This window comes from Pelodiscus sinensis, chromosome 1, assembly GCF_049634645.1.
Source record: "Pelodiscus sinensis isolate JC-2024 chromosome 1, ASM4963464v1, whole genome shotgun sequence".
NCBI classification, from domain to species: Eukaryota; Metazoa; Chordata; order Testudines; family Trionychidae; genus Pelodiscus; species Pelodiscus sinensis.
Window position 1 is genome coordinate 209,745,618 of NC_134711.1, and position 14,701 is coordinate 209,760,318.

The following is a 14,701-nucleotide window of genomic DNA, read 5'->3' on the forward strand; positions in this document are numbered from 1 at the left end:
GGTTTGACTCGATTTTTTAAAACTGATTTTAGTTAGACTACATCTTGATTAATGTGCTGTGCTGTAACTCCCCTGTATGGCTTCTGCAGATGCAAACTAAAAAAAATACCTAATTCATGTTAGCATAGTCCTCTTCAGACAGCCATTGTGTTAGCAGTTCTGATTTGCAGCCTAAGAGAAATTACTGGAGCCAACAGGCAAAACTTGATGGTTAGGAACTCACTTGCCATTTGAAATCAAGTATAGTATTTTAACAGGGGTCACTTGGTCTACACTAACCTGATACATTTTTTTCATCTCTTACTTTGTTTTTTGCATTGAGAATAAATGTTTCAGCAGCTGCTTTTGTGACTTTCCTCTTAAAATCTCCTGTTGGAATGAGCTACATTTTCAGAAGATCTTGGCGATTTGAAAATGTCCAACTGAAGCATTCATACCACACCACATAACTCCTACTTTTGTATATTGCAAAAGTCACAAGATCCACCTCTTGTGCATTAAAAACTATATTCAAGGGGAAGAAAACATTTTCAGATAGGCAATAAAAGAGAGTCAATAAACATTACCTGAATGGCTAACTCTTCAATCTATTTTGAACATGTTTCTTTTGCCAACGTTAGGAAAAAGACTCATTTTAAAAAAAGAAGACACTTACTACAAAACAAACATACCTATTGTACTAACACGTCCTGAATGTTGAAGACTTTGATGTCCACAGAAATTAAGATGGAATTGAAGATAAAGCACCAACAGCAGCAATACTCTACCCAAGGAAAAAGGAAAAGATATTAGAGGCCCAAAGGATTCCTTACCTTACTAATGAAAATGCAACATCTATGTTATTGTAAATCATAACATGGTTGGGCAAAGATTTTCCTAAAGTTAAATAAAGGCAGCATCCTTTTGGGTGCTCAGTATCCTTTTTTGGGGGGCAAGTGTGTGTAGGAAAGCCAGTGCCTTATAATACTGTCTAACTTTTGAGAGTCTTTGCTTTGGTGCGCAGGAATTAATGGCAGCACGAACCATCAACAGCTAAACAAATAAAATTGAAACATGTAAGGGAGGGCTTAGCAATAAAAATGTGGCGTCCCATCACATCACTTCCCTGTGCTCGTGTTCACCCTGATAGCTATGTTTTAATTGCAAGAGGTATAAATTTAGAAGCAAACATGCAGTAATACATCTCCAGCTCATTTTCACATACAAGTGCAACTATCACCTACCAGGTTTTTATTTTAAGTTTACATTCACATTTCTCCACTGACATGGCTGGCCATTTACACTGTAATGTCAAAGTTACATTGTTCTACTCTTTCATGTGCACTGATTTCAGCCAGCAAGACATGGTAAAACTTACAACAAACAACTTTTTCATGTATCTATATTCAGGCTGTGAAAAATTATGTGACTTTTCCTCATCCACTGACAATCAATTCTCCTTTTAGCTTTTATTAAACTCATCAGTGTTTACAAACTGATCTATATTTATTTCTCATCATCAGTATTTTCTGTGCATTGGACTCATGCCACTATGTGCAACAGTAATTGTGTTCTGTCATTTTAATTGAAGATAGTTAAAATACATAATTCCTGGTTATTCAGAGGTGCTCTCTGATGGTGCAATTGGGCAATATAATTTTTCTTAGCCTGGTCACTTTAACATTTCAGGGCTATAACAAAGACAAACTTGTAGTGCTTTACAGTTTACAGACTTCTGCCAAATCTTCCTGGATAATGAAAACAATTGATAAGTGAGAAAATAACCACAACCAATTACCACATACAAACATTTATTTTGAATTTTCCATTGTATTCACTATTAAGAATTACATCATCAAAGCACTTCATGGCAGTGAAAATAGCTCTTACCCCTCTGACTCATCCATTATTCCATTAAAGCTGCAAAAATGTGCAATCTGCTTGAAAAATAGATTGCTTTTTATTTACTTTTTCATGAAAAGACAAAAATCAATCATGAAAAACAAACAAAAGAATGCCCCTCCCCCCCAATTTTACAGGAAATCTACAGCCAATCCTCTCCCACTTTCCCCAAAATAACTTACAAAGATAGTTCAAAATGCATTTTAAACCAAGTGCATTTTTTATTTTTCATAATAATTATTATATCTTAAAATTCTAAAAACCCATAATTTACTTTCTTGGAAAGAAGGCCGCAAGCCGTTGCTTTTTTATTGGAAGAATGTGTATCTCCTGGGAGTTCATTTTCTTTAACTTTACACTCCTGTTTTTGATTGGTTTCCTAAGAGCTTCTGCATTATCCCTAGGCTCTGGCTGGCTCTTCACATCATAACACTGCAGTACAGAGTCCTGGGGCATGTCCCTTTTGAAGGAGAAGTTTTTGGTGGATACTCCCGAGAGGCCTTTAATCTTGCCACAAAAAATAGTGGGCACAGCATCTTTGACAGAGACTATTACTTTGGCAGTTTGTGAAGTGCTCACAATCTCAATATTATTCCCGGCCTTGGGCTCACAGGCTGCTCTGCTAGTCTGATCCACCAGCCACTTTTGCTGCTGTCTCAGGAGCTCGGCCGAGTTGCTGCCGGTCACTCTGCTGTCGACCTTGGCTGAGGCTTCGTGAAGTTTGGGAGGGGCAAAGGGGGAAGCTGCACTGGAGAGTTTATCCATCATGGAATGAGCAGCACTGTCCATCATGGATCCAGAACAAATGGTACTAGCTGCCTCAGCATGGCTTCCTGACTTCCTACAGGAAGCAATCGACAAGTCTAAAGCACCATCTTCCGGGGAGAGCTGGGAACTGACCTCACTTGCCTTTAGTAAAGGCACCGTTTTCATAGAGAGGTCCAGGGCCTCGTTCTCATTGCTCATCTTGATGACGGTGTGACGATTCAGCTGGGAAAATTCCCTTGAGTGGATGAAATCAAAGGGTTTGGATTCTTCTTTCTCCACTGGTGTTTGGGTGCCTTTGCAGGAATACAGGGTAAATGACGGTGGCTTGGGGTAGTCAGGGTTGACCTTGGATTCAGTGCCATGAGGCACGGGAATGGGGATGGGGATAGGGATGGGCACTGGGACTGGCAAGGGAACAATCACAGGATATGGCACTAGGAGGGTGGCTGGGGGCACTAGTGGCGATAGAGGGGAACTGAAGGCCTGGGGTGGAATAGAGGAGTAATCTGGGGGTGGCTGACAGGGTGATGACCCTAAGGTACCTTGTGGAGGAAACAAATCTTGAAGAACTGCAGCAAATCCTGGAGTCTGAAACACTGGGGGCAAAATGGTATCCTGGGTCGCGTTGGATGGTTTCTGATCCAGTAACTGGGGCTGTCCAACCGGGGCAGACGAACCCTGGAAAAGATTGTTGTGAAGGTGATTTGTAGAGCAGGGAGCACCTTGCGGTAACACCAGTGGAGAATTTAGATGCTGAAACACATGTTGCTCTAAGAGGACAGGCAGTGGAACTGGCCCTTGAGTGGTCATAACATACGGCGTGGTGTTATTCGGTGCAATCTGAGGAGTGGCACTCCCTGCCACTTGCAGGTGTATTGGAAGAACCACTGGGCTGTCCCCTAAACAAATTGGCTGAAGCACTGTGGCTGCTACTTTCAGAGCTACCCCGCTTTGGGATTCCGCTGGCGGGGCGAGGATCGAAGGGGCTGGGACAGTCACAAGTGGTGAAAGTGCTTTCTTCATCAAGTCTGTGGAGTTGATATTCCAGGCTTCAGCTGTTATCAGCTGAGCGACACCATTTTCTAGCTTATTGTTAGTGATGGTGGAAGGAGAGTTGGTAACGTCCAGGGGCAGATTTTGAGTGTCCTTGTACAGCTCCTCCATTTTATAGGACTTGTGAGACTCTGCGGAAATTCACATTTACATTGTGGTCACCAAGATCCGTGTTGCATCAGAGCTGCCAAAAGCATCTGCACCGGCATTGCTTGGCCTGCAAAACAGAAACATACTTTAAGCACTGCATAAATCTCATTCTTAAAATAATATTTGTAACTGCCTTTAAAAAAAACGATCACAGAAAAGCTGTAAAATGTTTCCACACGTCAAGGTAACTGCTCCATTATATGGTACACTCTCTATACATACATACTGGATATACACACAGTACATACATCTGTGAGTGTTATATGAAGAGTTCTGGGAAACTTATATTTAGCCATAAACATAGATAATTTAAAGGCCTAAAGAACTGAGTGCAGTCAAAGAAAAAAGTTCCAGGACATAGCATAAAAAAAGAACTGAGGCAGTACATCTTACATTTTTAAACAAAGCTTCATGAAATGACAGGGTATGGCACTGTCAAGAGACACTGCACTGTTTAAACTCAATAAAAAGCATAAGAACAAACTTTCCTAAAAATAAACTGCTAAGAAATGTTCCATTGTGAGGTGGAAGTCTCCATGGATAAAGGGTCCTCACTCAACCTACATTAATCATTCTTGTCTTTGAAGATCCTAAAATAAATCAGATGATCCACGCAGATACTACATGGCATGTTCAAAAACTGCAGTGAACAGCCCAACAAAGAGCAATCAGTTGCTCAGCAACACATACACGCACAAGACTGCGTAGTTTGGTGATTTTGTTTATTCAATAACCATGCTTTTCTTCCCACTTAAAAAAAAAAGTAGAAAAAAGAAAAGAAACCTACACCCAGCACTCACCTCCTGCTCTAGAGCTAGATGACAGTAATATGAACCAGACAACTTATTAATAAGCTGAAAAGAATAAAAATCAAAGCAACTTTAAATTTATTTTGACAAGCTAATCCCTTAGCTTAACTAAGCAAATGTTAATAAGAAGTGAGATGATCTTTTCCCTCTGAGCCCAGAGAAATTTTAACATATTTTTTACAAAGATTCTCTCTCCCACCACGGGAGCTACCATATGCAAAAACTTTTCCTAAAGGATCTCCTGATACAGTAATACAGAAGAAAACAAAAAGGAGATGCTCCTAAAGCATTCCGTTCTGATAATTGCTATGGAAACGTGTATATATTTAACTCAGTTACCACAAGGAGGTAGAAGAACACTCCAAATTTACATTTCTACTTATGTTGACCTGAATTTTACTGCCTAACGTCATATCTGAATTAATGTTCATGCATTTGTTAAGCTTAACAATTCAGTTTTCTCCCTTGTTTATTCCAGTTCTGTTTCTTATTGCAATAAAGTGAAGCTAAATGTTACTTCCCAATTTGACATCTTAGGGCTCGATCCACAAATGTTTAGGCAAATGTGTAACCTAACTCACGTGAGTAATTTCACTGACTCAATGAGCCTACTCCTGACTGTAAATTACATGTATAAGTGTTTGAAGGACTGTGGCCATAAACCCACAAGCGAAAAGGGAATACAATAAAATTTGGCTTGTCAGAATTTGTTTTTTATTTTTTATAATTTTGTTGATAATATTGTTTATTCCAAGCCTTTTCCAAAGTGTCTCTCTCTATTTAGATCAAGAAATAAGGGAGTGCTTACCAATTATTTAATGATAGCAGACAGTAAGATTAAAGAAGTTAAAAAAATTAAAAATACAAAACTGTCAACATCACATGTCAAAATATACAAAGTAAATAGACTTAAACTCCAGTAAATTCTCAAGCAGCATTTTTCTTATTTTGCCTATACGTACATTTTGATGACAGTAAATTCTCATTTAAAATTTTCTTAGTTAATACCGTTTTGTTATTAAGTTGCTGATCTATCAGAGAGCATACTCATTGAAAGTCATGCAATGTTCCATTACAAGGTTGTTTGCCTTGCCCCATCCACCCATCCAGCATTCCAGCCAGAGAATATATCTGTGCAAGATCCCTTATGCCTCGAAAAAGGAGCTATACAGGATCTTGCGCAAAAGGGTTTTTTTGTTCAAAAAGTCCCTGTCTACACTGCTTGTTTTTGCGCAAAAACCTCTTCAGCAAAAAGCACTGGCAGATATATGCAAATGACAGCACGACAAATGCTAATGAGCGCTTCATTTGCATTGTCTCTGCCGACAAAAGGCTGCAGTGTAGACATATCCTCAGTGTGTGGGTTACAAAGTATCACTGTGAGTAGCACACTACAAATATGTGAAGGGCCAGTAGTTTAAGGCTGGCTAAATAATAGTCCAATAATTTATCTATCAAACTTTTATTTTAGAAACAAATTCTGTTAATTTCCGCTGTTATTCACCTAGTTTTTAGAACCGAGAGAATAAATTCTGAATATGCACACTTTATTAAATGTTTTGAAACAAATATCCACATATTCAGGGCTGTTTATTATTATTATTAGCCCAGCTCTAGATAAAACCAATCAAGTAGAACAATCATTGATTGACATTTTTGCTTCCTAAACAACAACAACAAAAACCCCAACTAATTCCAACAGTAATGAATGCATCAGAACTGACCAAAAAAAACCAAATTGGTCAGCATGTTTTTGGAGAGTAAACAACAAACATTTCTAAAAATAAAGATAATGTCAGTAACAGCACTTGGCAAGTTAAAGATTTCAAAACCAAAATTTTCTTGATTTTACTAAATTAGCAAAAATCCAGGAAAAGCATCCTTTTTTAAACCTCTATTCTGTTAATAATTGTCACTTTCAGATTCTTTATTTACTGTATTTTTCTCTCATCTGGTTGCTTCTCTAAATTTTGGCACACAGTAATGCATTTTGTATCCTTGACAAATTAGGTCAGATTTCTTTGATTTTTTTATTTATTTTAAAACTGAGATTTCTGTGATTTCAGAAGTCGACCCTCTATTCCTCTGCCAAGTCCAGCTGACATTGAAAAATAAGGAAGGCAGGGTGAAAATTACACTCCATTACAGATGTGATGACTTAGCATGAAATACAGACTCCAGGAAACAGGGATAACTGAAGGAGATGACAGTATAAAACATAATAAAACCCCACAATGCTGGCCTTAAAATGTTACAGGGCTGGAGGCCAGGGTCATAGTGGGCAGGGAAAGAAGACCTCATGTATCATAATCTAACACCTTGGAGAAAAGACGACAGGTATCTTTAAACACAGTCAAATACTGTTTTCTATGCTGAGTCCTGTGTGTCTCAAGGATATATATTTTGTTGAAAATATTTCTGGCATTGCTTGAGGGTTCTGCTTGTCAGCAATAGAGATGCAAAACTGTAAGAGTAGAAACTGCAAGGGATAGTAGCAGGCTCTGTGCATTTTTAAGCTATGTTAAAAGATAAAGTAGGGGTTGGGGTTTTTTTCGTTCTTGGATCTCTTTCTCTCTTGCTAGTGGACAAAGGAGAAGGACAGAAGGTAGCCACAAAACCAGTCAGAATTGTTTTCATTTCACAGCATCACCATCTCACAATTTTACATCAACTCTCTCTGTGCCTGCAGTTGGGGGATTACGGGAACATTTTCAGCTTTCTTTTGTAAAAGGAAAACAGTAGTTTCTAGCCCTCCAGGTTGTGGAGAAAAGCTTGAAACTGTGACTCCCCACACTGCCCCTGGCTCCAAACACTAGAAGGCCAAGAAAAAGTACCCCACATTTACTGTTTTTACAATCTCGTGATTTTGGAATGCTTTGGGTGGGCCATGCTGCTGCACTTGCTTGACAAAGCTCTAAGCAGGGGCATGTACTACAGCTATTCATGCATGGGGTAAGGAAGCAAGGAAGAGGCAACTCCCTCATCAAAAAAGAACCACAACCTAGGACATAACAGACTAACTTTCACCACATCCAGCAACAGCCAAGAGGACAAGGAGGAGTAGAACAGTGGATCCCCTCCAGTTCTACCTCACCCCTGTGACAGCAGCTAGGAGAGTCAACAGAGCTCCTGTGTCTACAGCAAGTTCTTTGGCAGGAATCCTGGAAGCAGGGTTGGCCTTCCCTGCAGGGTTTTGTTTTGGACCTTGTTAGCTGTCTTTGTCATCATTTGCATCAACCACTATCTGGTAATGTTTTTAAAGTCCTGCATTAGAAGTATGTTCAAAGGCCCCCTGAAGATAACAGAAAGTCTTGAGAGCTTGGTATATTTTGAATTCAAGACAGGAGAGAGACAGGGAGAGGAAGAGAGAGAGCTCTCAAATATGTCTATTAAAAGGTTAAAACACCAGGTTTTCCATAACAGGGGATATGGCAGCAGCCCCCCAAATCAGAACTGCATACACACAGATTTACAGGCAGTCCCCGAGTTACGCGGATCCGACTTATGTCGGATCCGCAGTTACGAACGGGGATTTTCTCGCCCCGGAGGACTGGAGCGGCGGGACGCCTGGTCCCGCCGCCCGCCTCCTCCAGGGCGAGAAAAGCTGCTCCCCGTCTCCCTGGTCTGCTGGGGGAGCCAGAAGACCAGGGAGACGGGGAGCAAAGCGGCGGAGGACCCGGGCTGGACCCGCAGCGCTGATCTGGAAGCGCCGCGGGTCCGGCCCCGAGTCCTCCGCCGCTTTGCTCAGCGTCTCTCTGGTCTGCTGGGGGGGGACGCAGCTAGTGCCCCCCCCAGCAGACCAGGGAGACGTGGAGCAAAGCCCGGGGCCTGTGGTAGAGCAGGTGGGGCGCTGCCGGTTGGTCCCACAGCACCGCTCCTCGGCGCTACTGAACCAACCCGGCAGCACCCCAGCTACTCTGCCCCAGGAGTCCTGATTCAGCCACTGCTGATCAGTTTCAACAGCGGCTGAATCAGGACGCCTGGGGCAGAGCAGCTGGGGTACTGCTGGGTTGGTCCAGTAGCGCCGAGGAGCGGCTGCGCTACTGGACCAACCCAGCAGCACCCGAGCTGCTCTCCCGCAGGCATCCCCAGGTCAGCTGCTGCTGAAACTGACCAGCGCTGACTACAGGAAGCCAGAGGCAGAGTTGCTCTGCCCCGGGCTTCCTGGAATCAGCTGCTGATCAGTTTCAGAGCAGCTGACTTGGGGATGCTTGGGGTTCTTAAGTTGAATCTGTATGTAAGTCGGAACTGGTGTCCAGATTCAGCCATTGTTGAAACTGATCAGTTTCAGCAGCGGCTGAATCTGGATGCCAGTTCCAACTTACATACAGATTCAACTTAAGAACAAACCTACAGTCCCTATCTTGTACGTAACCCGGGGACTGCCTGTATAAAGGTTAAAAGGCAGAATCTTACATTTTACATTACCACAGTGTGCTCTGCCAACATTTTTCTCCTATGCACATTAACTGTAAAGCTATAAACCTATGCTGTTCTTCTCCTTTACACACATGTGGAACGATATCTTGCTCATTTCTATGACCATTTGTTCTTACACACGTGATCACGGAAAGATGTAAAAATGTATTTTCATATTTCACATCATCATAAAACATGCAAGCTCCACATTGCACTCTGCCAAGCATTGTTTGGGTTTAAGATGTGATAGATTAAAAATCAGAATTGTCCTCTGTGCTGTTTATAATATTTTTTCACTTCTCACCTACCAGCCAATCCAATTAGAAGACTGCAATATCAGCATATTCACTTACAGAAATCAAGGCTTTATTGGGGGCAATGCAGGTAACAACTCCAGAAGACACACAGGATTAAATCTTCTCATAAACCTTCTGATCAGGTATAATGACATAATATCAAGATAGGACAGCAACTTAATGCTAAGATATAGACACACATTACCGATCGGTGGAGGGGAGAGTTGAAGAGACCCTGGAATCCAAGGAGAATTTTGTAAAGGTCCGTCTCTGATTTACACTGTACTCCTTACTAAGGGATCCAAAACGTAGTGCTAATAGTCATTTTTCTGTCTGCATAAAATTAGATTAGGTTGAAAAAAGACTTCTGAGAGAAACCAAGACATCAGCAGGACCTGCCACATGGACACTACACAAACACCCCAACATCATTCATTTATCAAGACTACCCCTTACCAGACATGAATTATTTGTACTCTCCAAGGGTATGTCTACACTACAAAGTTAATTCGAACTAACAGCCGTTAGTTCAAATTAATTTTGATAGGTGATACACTAGCGCTCCGCTAGTTCGAACTTAATTCGAACTAGCGGAGCGCTTAATTCGAACTAGGTAAACCTCATTCCATGAGGACTAATGCCTAGTTCGAATTAGCTAGTTCGAATTAAGGGCTGTGTAGCCACTTAATTCGAACTAGTGGGAGGCTAGCTCTCCCCAGCTTTCCCTGATGGCCACTGTGGGCACCACCAGGGAAACTCGTCTGCCCTCCTCCCGGCCCCGGACCACTTAAAGGGGCACGGGCTGGCTACGGTGCCCGTGCCAGGTGCAAGCCAGCCAGCACCCAGCCAGCAGACCTTGCACCTGGCACGGCTCGAGGCAGCCACCTGCTGCCACCCACCCCTCCGCCTCTTCCCGGGACCAGGCTGGCGGCTCCCGGGAGCTTGCCCAGGACCGCAAGAGGCGGGCGTCCGCCTGGTCTAGTGCGGAGATCGTGGACCTCATCCACGACCTCCGCACTAGGCACAGGAAAGTGGCCATCTAGGGAAGGATAGCTGCCAGCCTGGCCACCCGGGAGCAGGTTTGCATGAAAATCAAGGTGGTCCACTGAGACCCCCGACCCTGAGCCCTGAGCTTAGAATGTCCGTACTGGGTCAGACCAAAGGTCCATCTAGCCCAGTAGCCTGTCTGTCGACAGAGGCCAACACTAGAGACCCTGGAGGAGATGGACCGAAACAATGACCAAGCCATTTGTCTCGTGCCATCCATCTCCAGCCTTCCACAAACAGAGGCCAGGGACACCATTTCTACCCACTGGCTAACAGCACTCCATGGACCCAACCTCCATGACTTTATCTAACTTCTCTTTAAACTCTGTTCTAGTTCTAGCCTTCACAGCCTCCTGCAGCAAGGAGTTCCACAGGTTGATTATTTGCTTTGTGAAGAAGAACTTTCTGTTATTAGTTTGAAGCCTGCTACCCATTCATTTCATTTGGTGTCCTCTAGTCCTTCTATTATGGGAACTAATGAAGAACTTTTCTTTATGCACCCTCTCCACACCACTCATGCTTTTATAGACCTCTATCATATCCCTCTTCAGTCTCTTCTTTTCTAAGCTGAGAAGTCCCAGTCTCTTTAGCCTCTCTTCATATGGGACCTGTTCCCAACCCCTGATCATTGTAGTTGCCCTCCCCTCTCCCAGCCTCTCTCTTCCCCCTCCCACCTCCTTTTCCCAGTTTCCCCGAGTTTTGTTCAATAAAGAGAGTTTCTATTTTTGAACACGTGTCCTTTATTTTGTACATCAGGAAGGGGGGCTAGGGAGGGGTAAGTGGAAGGAGGTGAGGGAGGAATGGGGTACGAGCCCCCGATGGGGAGGACTGGGGTGGCTCTGTGGGCTTCTCGGGGTAGAAGCTCTCCTAAAGCCCCTAGATTTACACCCCCCCCCCCGGATGGCAGCCTGCGGCAAGTGCATCCGGGCTGATGGCCGAGTGCTGTGATGTGCCGAGTGTGGGTACTCAGGGCACTCCAAGCCAGGACTGCTTTGCAAGCGGGGCACCCCTGAGAACTGTCTGTCCGGGGTGGGGGTCGGGTCCCTTTAAGCACAGCCCTCGGCTAGGCTGAGACAGCAGCTCCACGCTCTAAGTCCTAATCTGATGCCCTGCCCGCACTGCTTCCAGCCATCCTTAATCTCAGTTCAGGGTCCACTCAGTGTGGACATGCTAGTTCGAATTAGCAAAACGCTAATTCGAACTAGTTTTTAAGTCTAGATGCGCTAATTCGAATTAGCTTAGTTCGAACTAACTAATTCGAACTAAGTTAGTCCGAATTAGTGCTGCAGTGTAGACCAGTGGTCCCCAACCTTTTGGAGCTGCCGGGCGCTTGGGGGCGGGGCCGCTCACGCGCTGTGCGTAAGGGGGCAGGGCCGCTCACCGGTCACGTGACTGGGGCGGGGACAAGCATGCGCCGCACGCCCGAGACCAGCAGCAGCATGTGCTGCAATCCCCGGCAGGGGCTGCCCAGGTTCCACGCGGCTGGGGCCGGTGCGGGCATGCGCGGTGCCCCCAGGGCCGGGGCTGGCAAGGGCACCCGGGGCCCGGACCGGCCATGCGCCCGGGGCTGGCACCTGCCGCACACCTGGGGGCGGGGCCAGCCCAGATTGCTCCGCGGGCGCACGGAAAGGGCCCGGCGGGTGCCATGGCGCCCGCGGGCACCGGGTTGGGGACCACGGGTGTAGACATATCCCAAGGGACTAAGCTTCTCCCACATCAGAGAACCTGACACTATGCTAATGTGGAGGACTAGAAGAATTTTTTTCTCCAACTCTACCACAAAAAATTGGATTACACCATCCCCAATGACGACATTCCCACCAACAGTCATAAAAAAAATCCTGACTGGACACCCACAACTGACAACAATCACTCAGTTGATCATTACACTGATTGCTTCAGGCAAAAAATAATTGACAATGAAAACCTTAATAACCTCACATCCACCATCAATTCTTCACCTCCACCAAAGATACATAGTCCCTGAAATTCAACCACCAGCTACAGATCAAACAGCAAACAAAGAGACATTATCATAATCCTTAATCATGATGACTGTGTCAACTAGGCTAATGGACAACTCTCTCCCACATCTAAGAACTCAAAGAAGACCCCACTCCACAATTCACATAAGAATGTAAAGATACCATGAAATCCTTCCCCCAAACATTCCAAGTGAAACTCTACAACCACATCCCCTATAAACCTATCCAGGAACCTTCTACATATTTCCCAGGATACACAGAAAAGGGAACCCAGATAGACCCATCATATCTGGCCATGGCATTCATACTGAAGGACTATTTGGACTCACACAAAATAGTTCATCACACAAAAGGGCCAGCTCTCTCCAGGACACAACTGATGTCCTCCAGAAACTCTGTAACATTAACTATCTACCTCAGAATACCATCCTGGTCACCATGAATGTCACTTCTCTATACACAAATATCCCTCACAATGATGGCCTTGCCTTCTGTCTCAAATATTTAAATGATAATAGACAACCAATCTCTTCATGGCCCATCTCTAGGAAAAAAAAATCTGTAAAAATGCATCACAAGACCAATGATATGTCTAAAATACACTGATGATACTTTCCTCCTCTCAACAGATGAACTAGACTCCCTTATAAAATTTCCATTAAAATTTCAACAGCTACCACCCATCCATGAAACTCTTCACAATGTTTCCACACTAGCATCAGTTTTCTAGACATCATGGCTGTGTCTGCATTGGCACCTCTTTCTGGAAAAGGGATGCTAATGTAGACTTCGGAATAGCAAAATCCGCGGGGGATTTAAATATCCCCAGCGGCATTTGCATTTACATGGCTGCCGCTTTTTTCCGGCTTGGGGATAAGCCGGAGAAAAGCGCCAGTCTAGACGTGATTCTCCGGAAAATAAGCCCCTTTCCGGAGGATCTCTTATTCCTACTTGAAAGAGATCCTCCGGAAAAGGGCTTATTTTCTGGAGAATCACGTCTAGACTGGCGCTTTTCTCCGGCTTATCCCCAAGCTGGAAAAAAGCGGCAGCCATGTAAATGCAAATGCCACAGGGGATATTTAAATCCCCCACGGATTTTGCTATTCCGAAGTCTACATTAGCATCCCTTTTCTGGAAAGGGGTGCCAATGTAGACACAGCCCATGATTAACTTCAGTAATGGAACCCTACGGACTTCTAATGAAGAAGAAACTCACAGATCACTACACTTACCATCACGGATCCACCCCCCACACACCAAGAAATCTGTTATCTACACCCAGGCCTTCAAATAACTTGAATTATGTTACTCAGGAAAAAGTCCTCCATAAACACCTTGAAACCTTTAAAATCACCTACACCAAACAGGGACGCTATCAGAGAAGTAGATCACATCATAGAATAGGCCACCCAAATATCAGAGAACCTGATTCAACATGGAGAAAAGCACACACGTATGTGCGTGCACACACATCACTGTCTGTACACCCCTACTTGTCACCTATCATCACATATTGAAGATATTCCTGTGAGTTCCAACCAAACAATTCCAACCCATATCGGATGGGGATTGAAAAAAAAATCCTTCACAGATCTCCTCTTTTGGCCTTCAAACAACTGCTCATCTTTACAAGCTCACTATAGACTAGGACTCACCAATTGAAAGCCACACAGACCCTGTCATCATAACAGATGCAAAACCAGTGGACATATTTTTATGGCTACAGTGATCAATACTCCACACAACACTCCTCTCAAGATCCATGGGTCCTATATGTGCCTATCACAGCATGTCTGGTATACCCCATTCAGTGCATCAAATGCCCCCAACAACTGTGTGGGTGAAAATGGATTGTTATTGCTCTTAAATGAACTCCCACAGAGAAATTATACACCGATTAAAAAAAACCCCTATCACTTCTGGGCAAACACTCTTCCCAAAACAATCACTCTGTATTTGACCTCTCAGTCCTCAGCCTCAAAGGAAACCCGAACAACACCTTCGAAAGATGAGTGTAGGAGCTTAAATTCATAACTTTGCTAGACACTAAAAATCATAGACTTCATAGAGTACTGGCTTTGTGTCTCATTACAACAATCTATAATCCTCTAATCCTTCTTGGTTCTTATCACAGCAGAGTTGTTTGTTGCCCACCTCACCCTGAGAGGTCTATGCAATATATTTTAACTTCTTATGCTTAACAATCTTTTCCAACTTGTATTTAATTGTGACACTCTAAATACCTTTCCCAGGTATCTGAAGAATAGCTGAATAGCTCAAAAGCTTGTCATCT

The 14,701-nt window shown here is 43.7% G+C and overlaps 1 protein-coding gene across 3 annotated transcripts in view; it reads right to left on the reverse strand.

Moving 5' to 3' along the window:
* Positions 1–1,193: 1,193 nt before the first annotated feature.
* RAI2 (retinoic acid induced 2) overlaps positions 1,194–14,701 on the reverse strand; it is a 71,001-nt gene continuing 57,493 nt past the window's right edge. For all 3 annotated transcript variants that reach the window (XM_006113366.2, XM_025179884.2, XM_014568630.3), the window contains exon 2: positions 1,194–3,919. In XM_006113366.2, the coding sequence (XP_006113428.1) occupies positions 2,152–3,813 (1,662 nt within the window). In that variant the 5' untranslated portion in view covers positions 3,814–3,919 and the 3' untranslated portion in view covers positions 1,194–2,151. The remainder of the gene's footprint in view (positions 3,920–14,701) is intronic.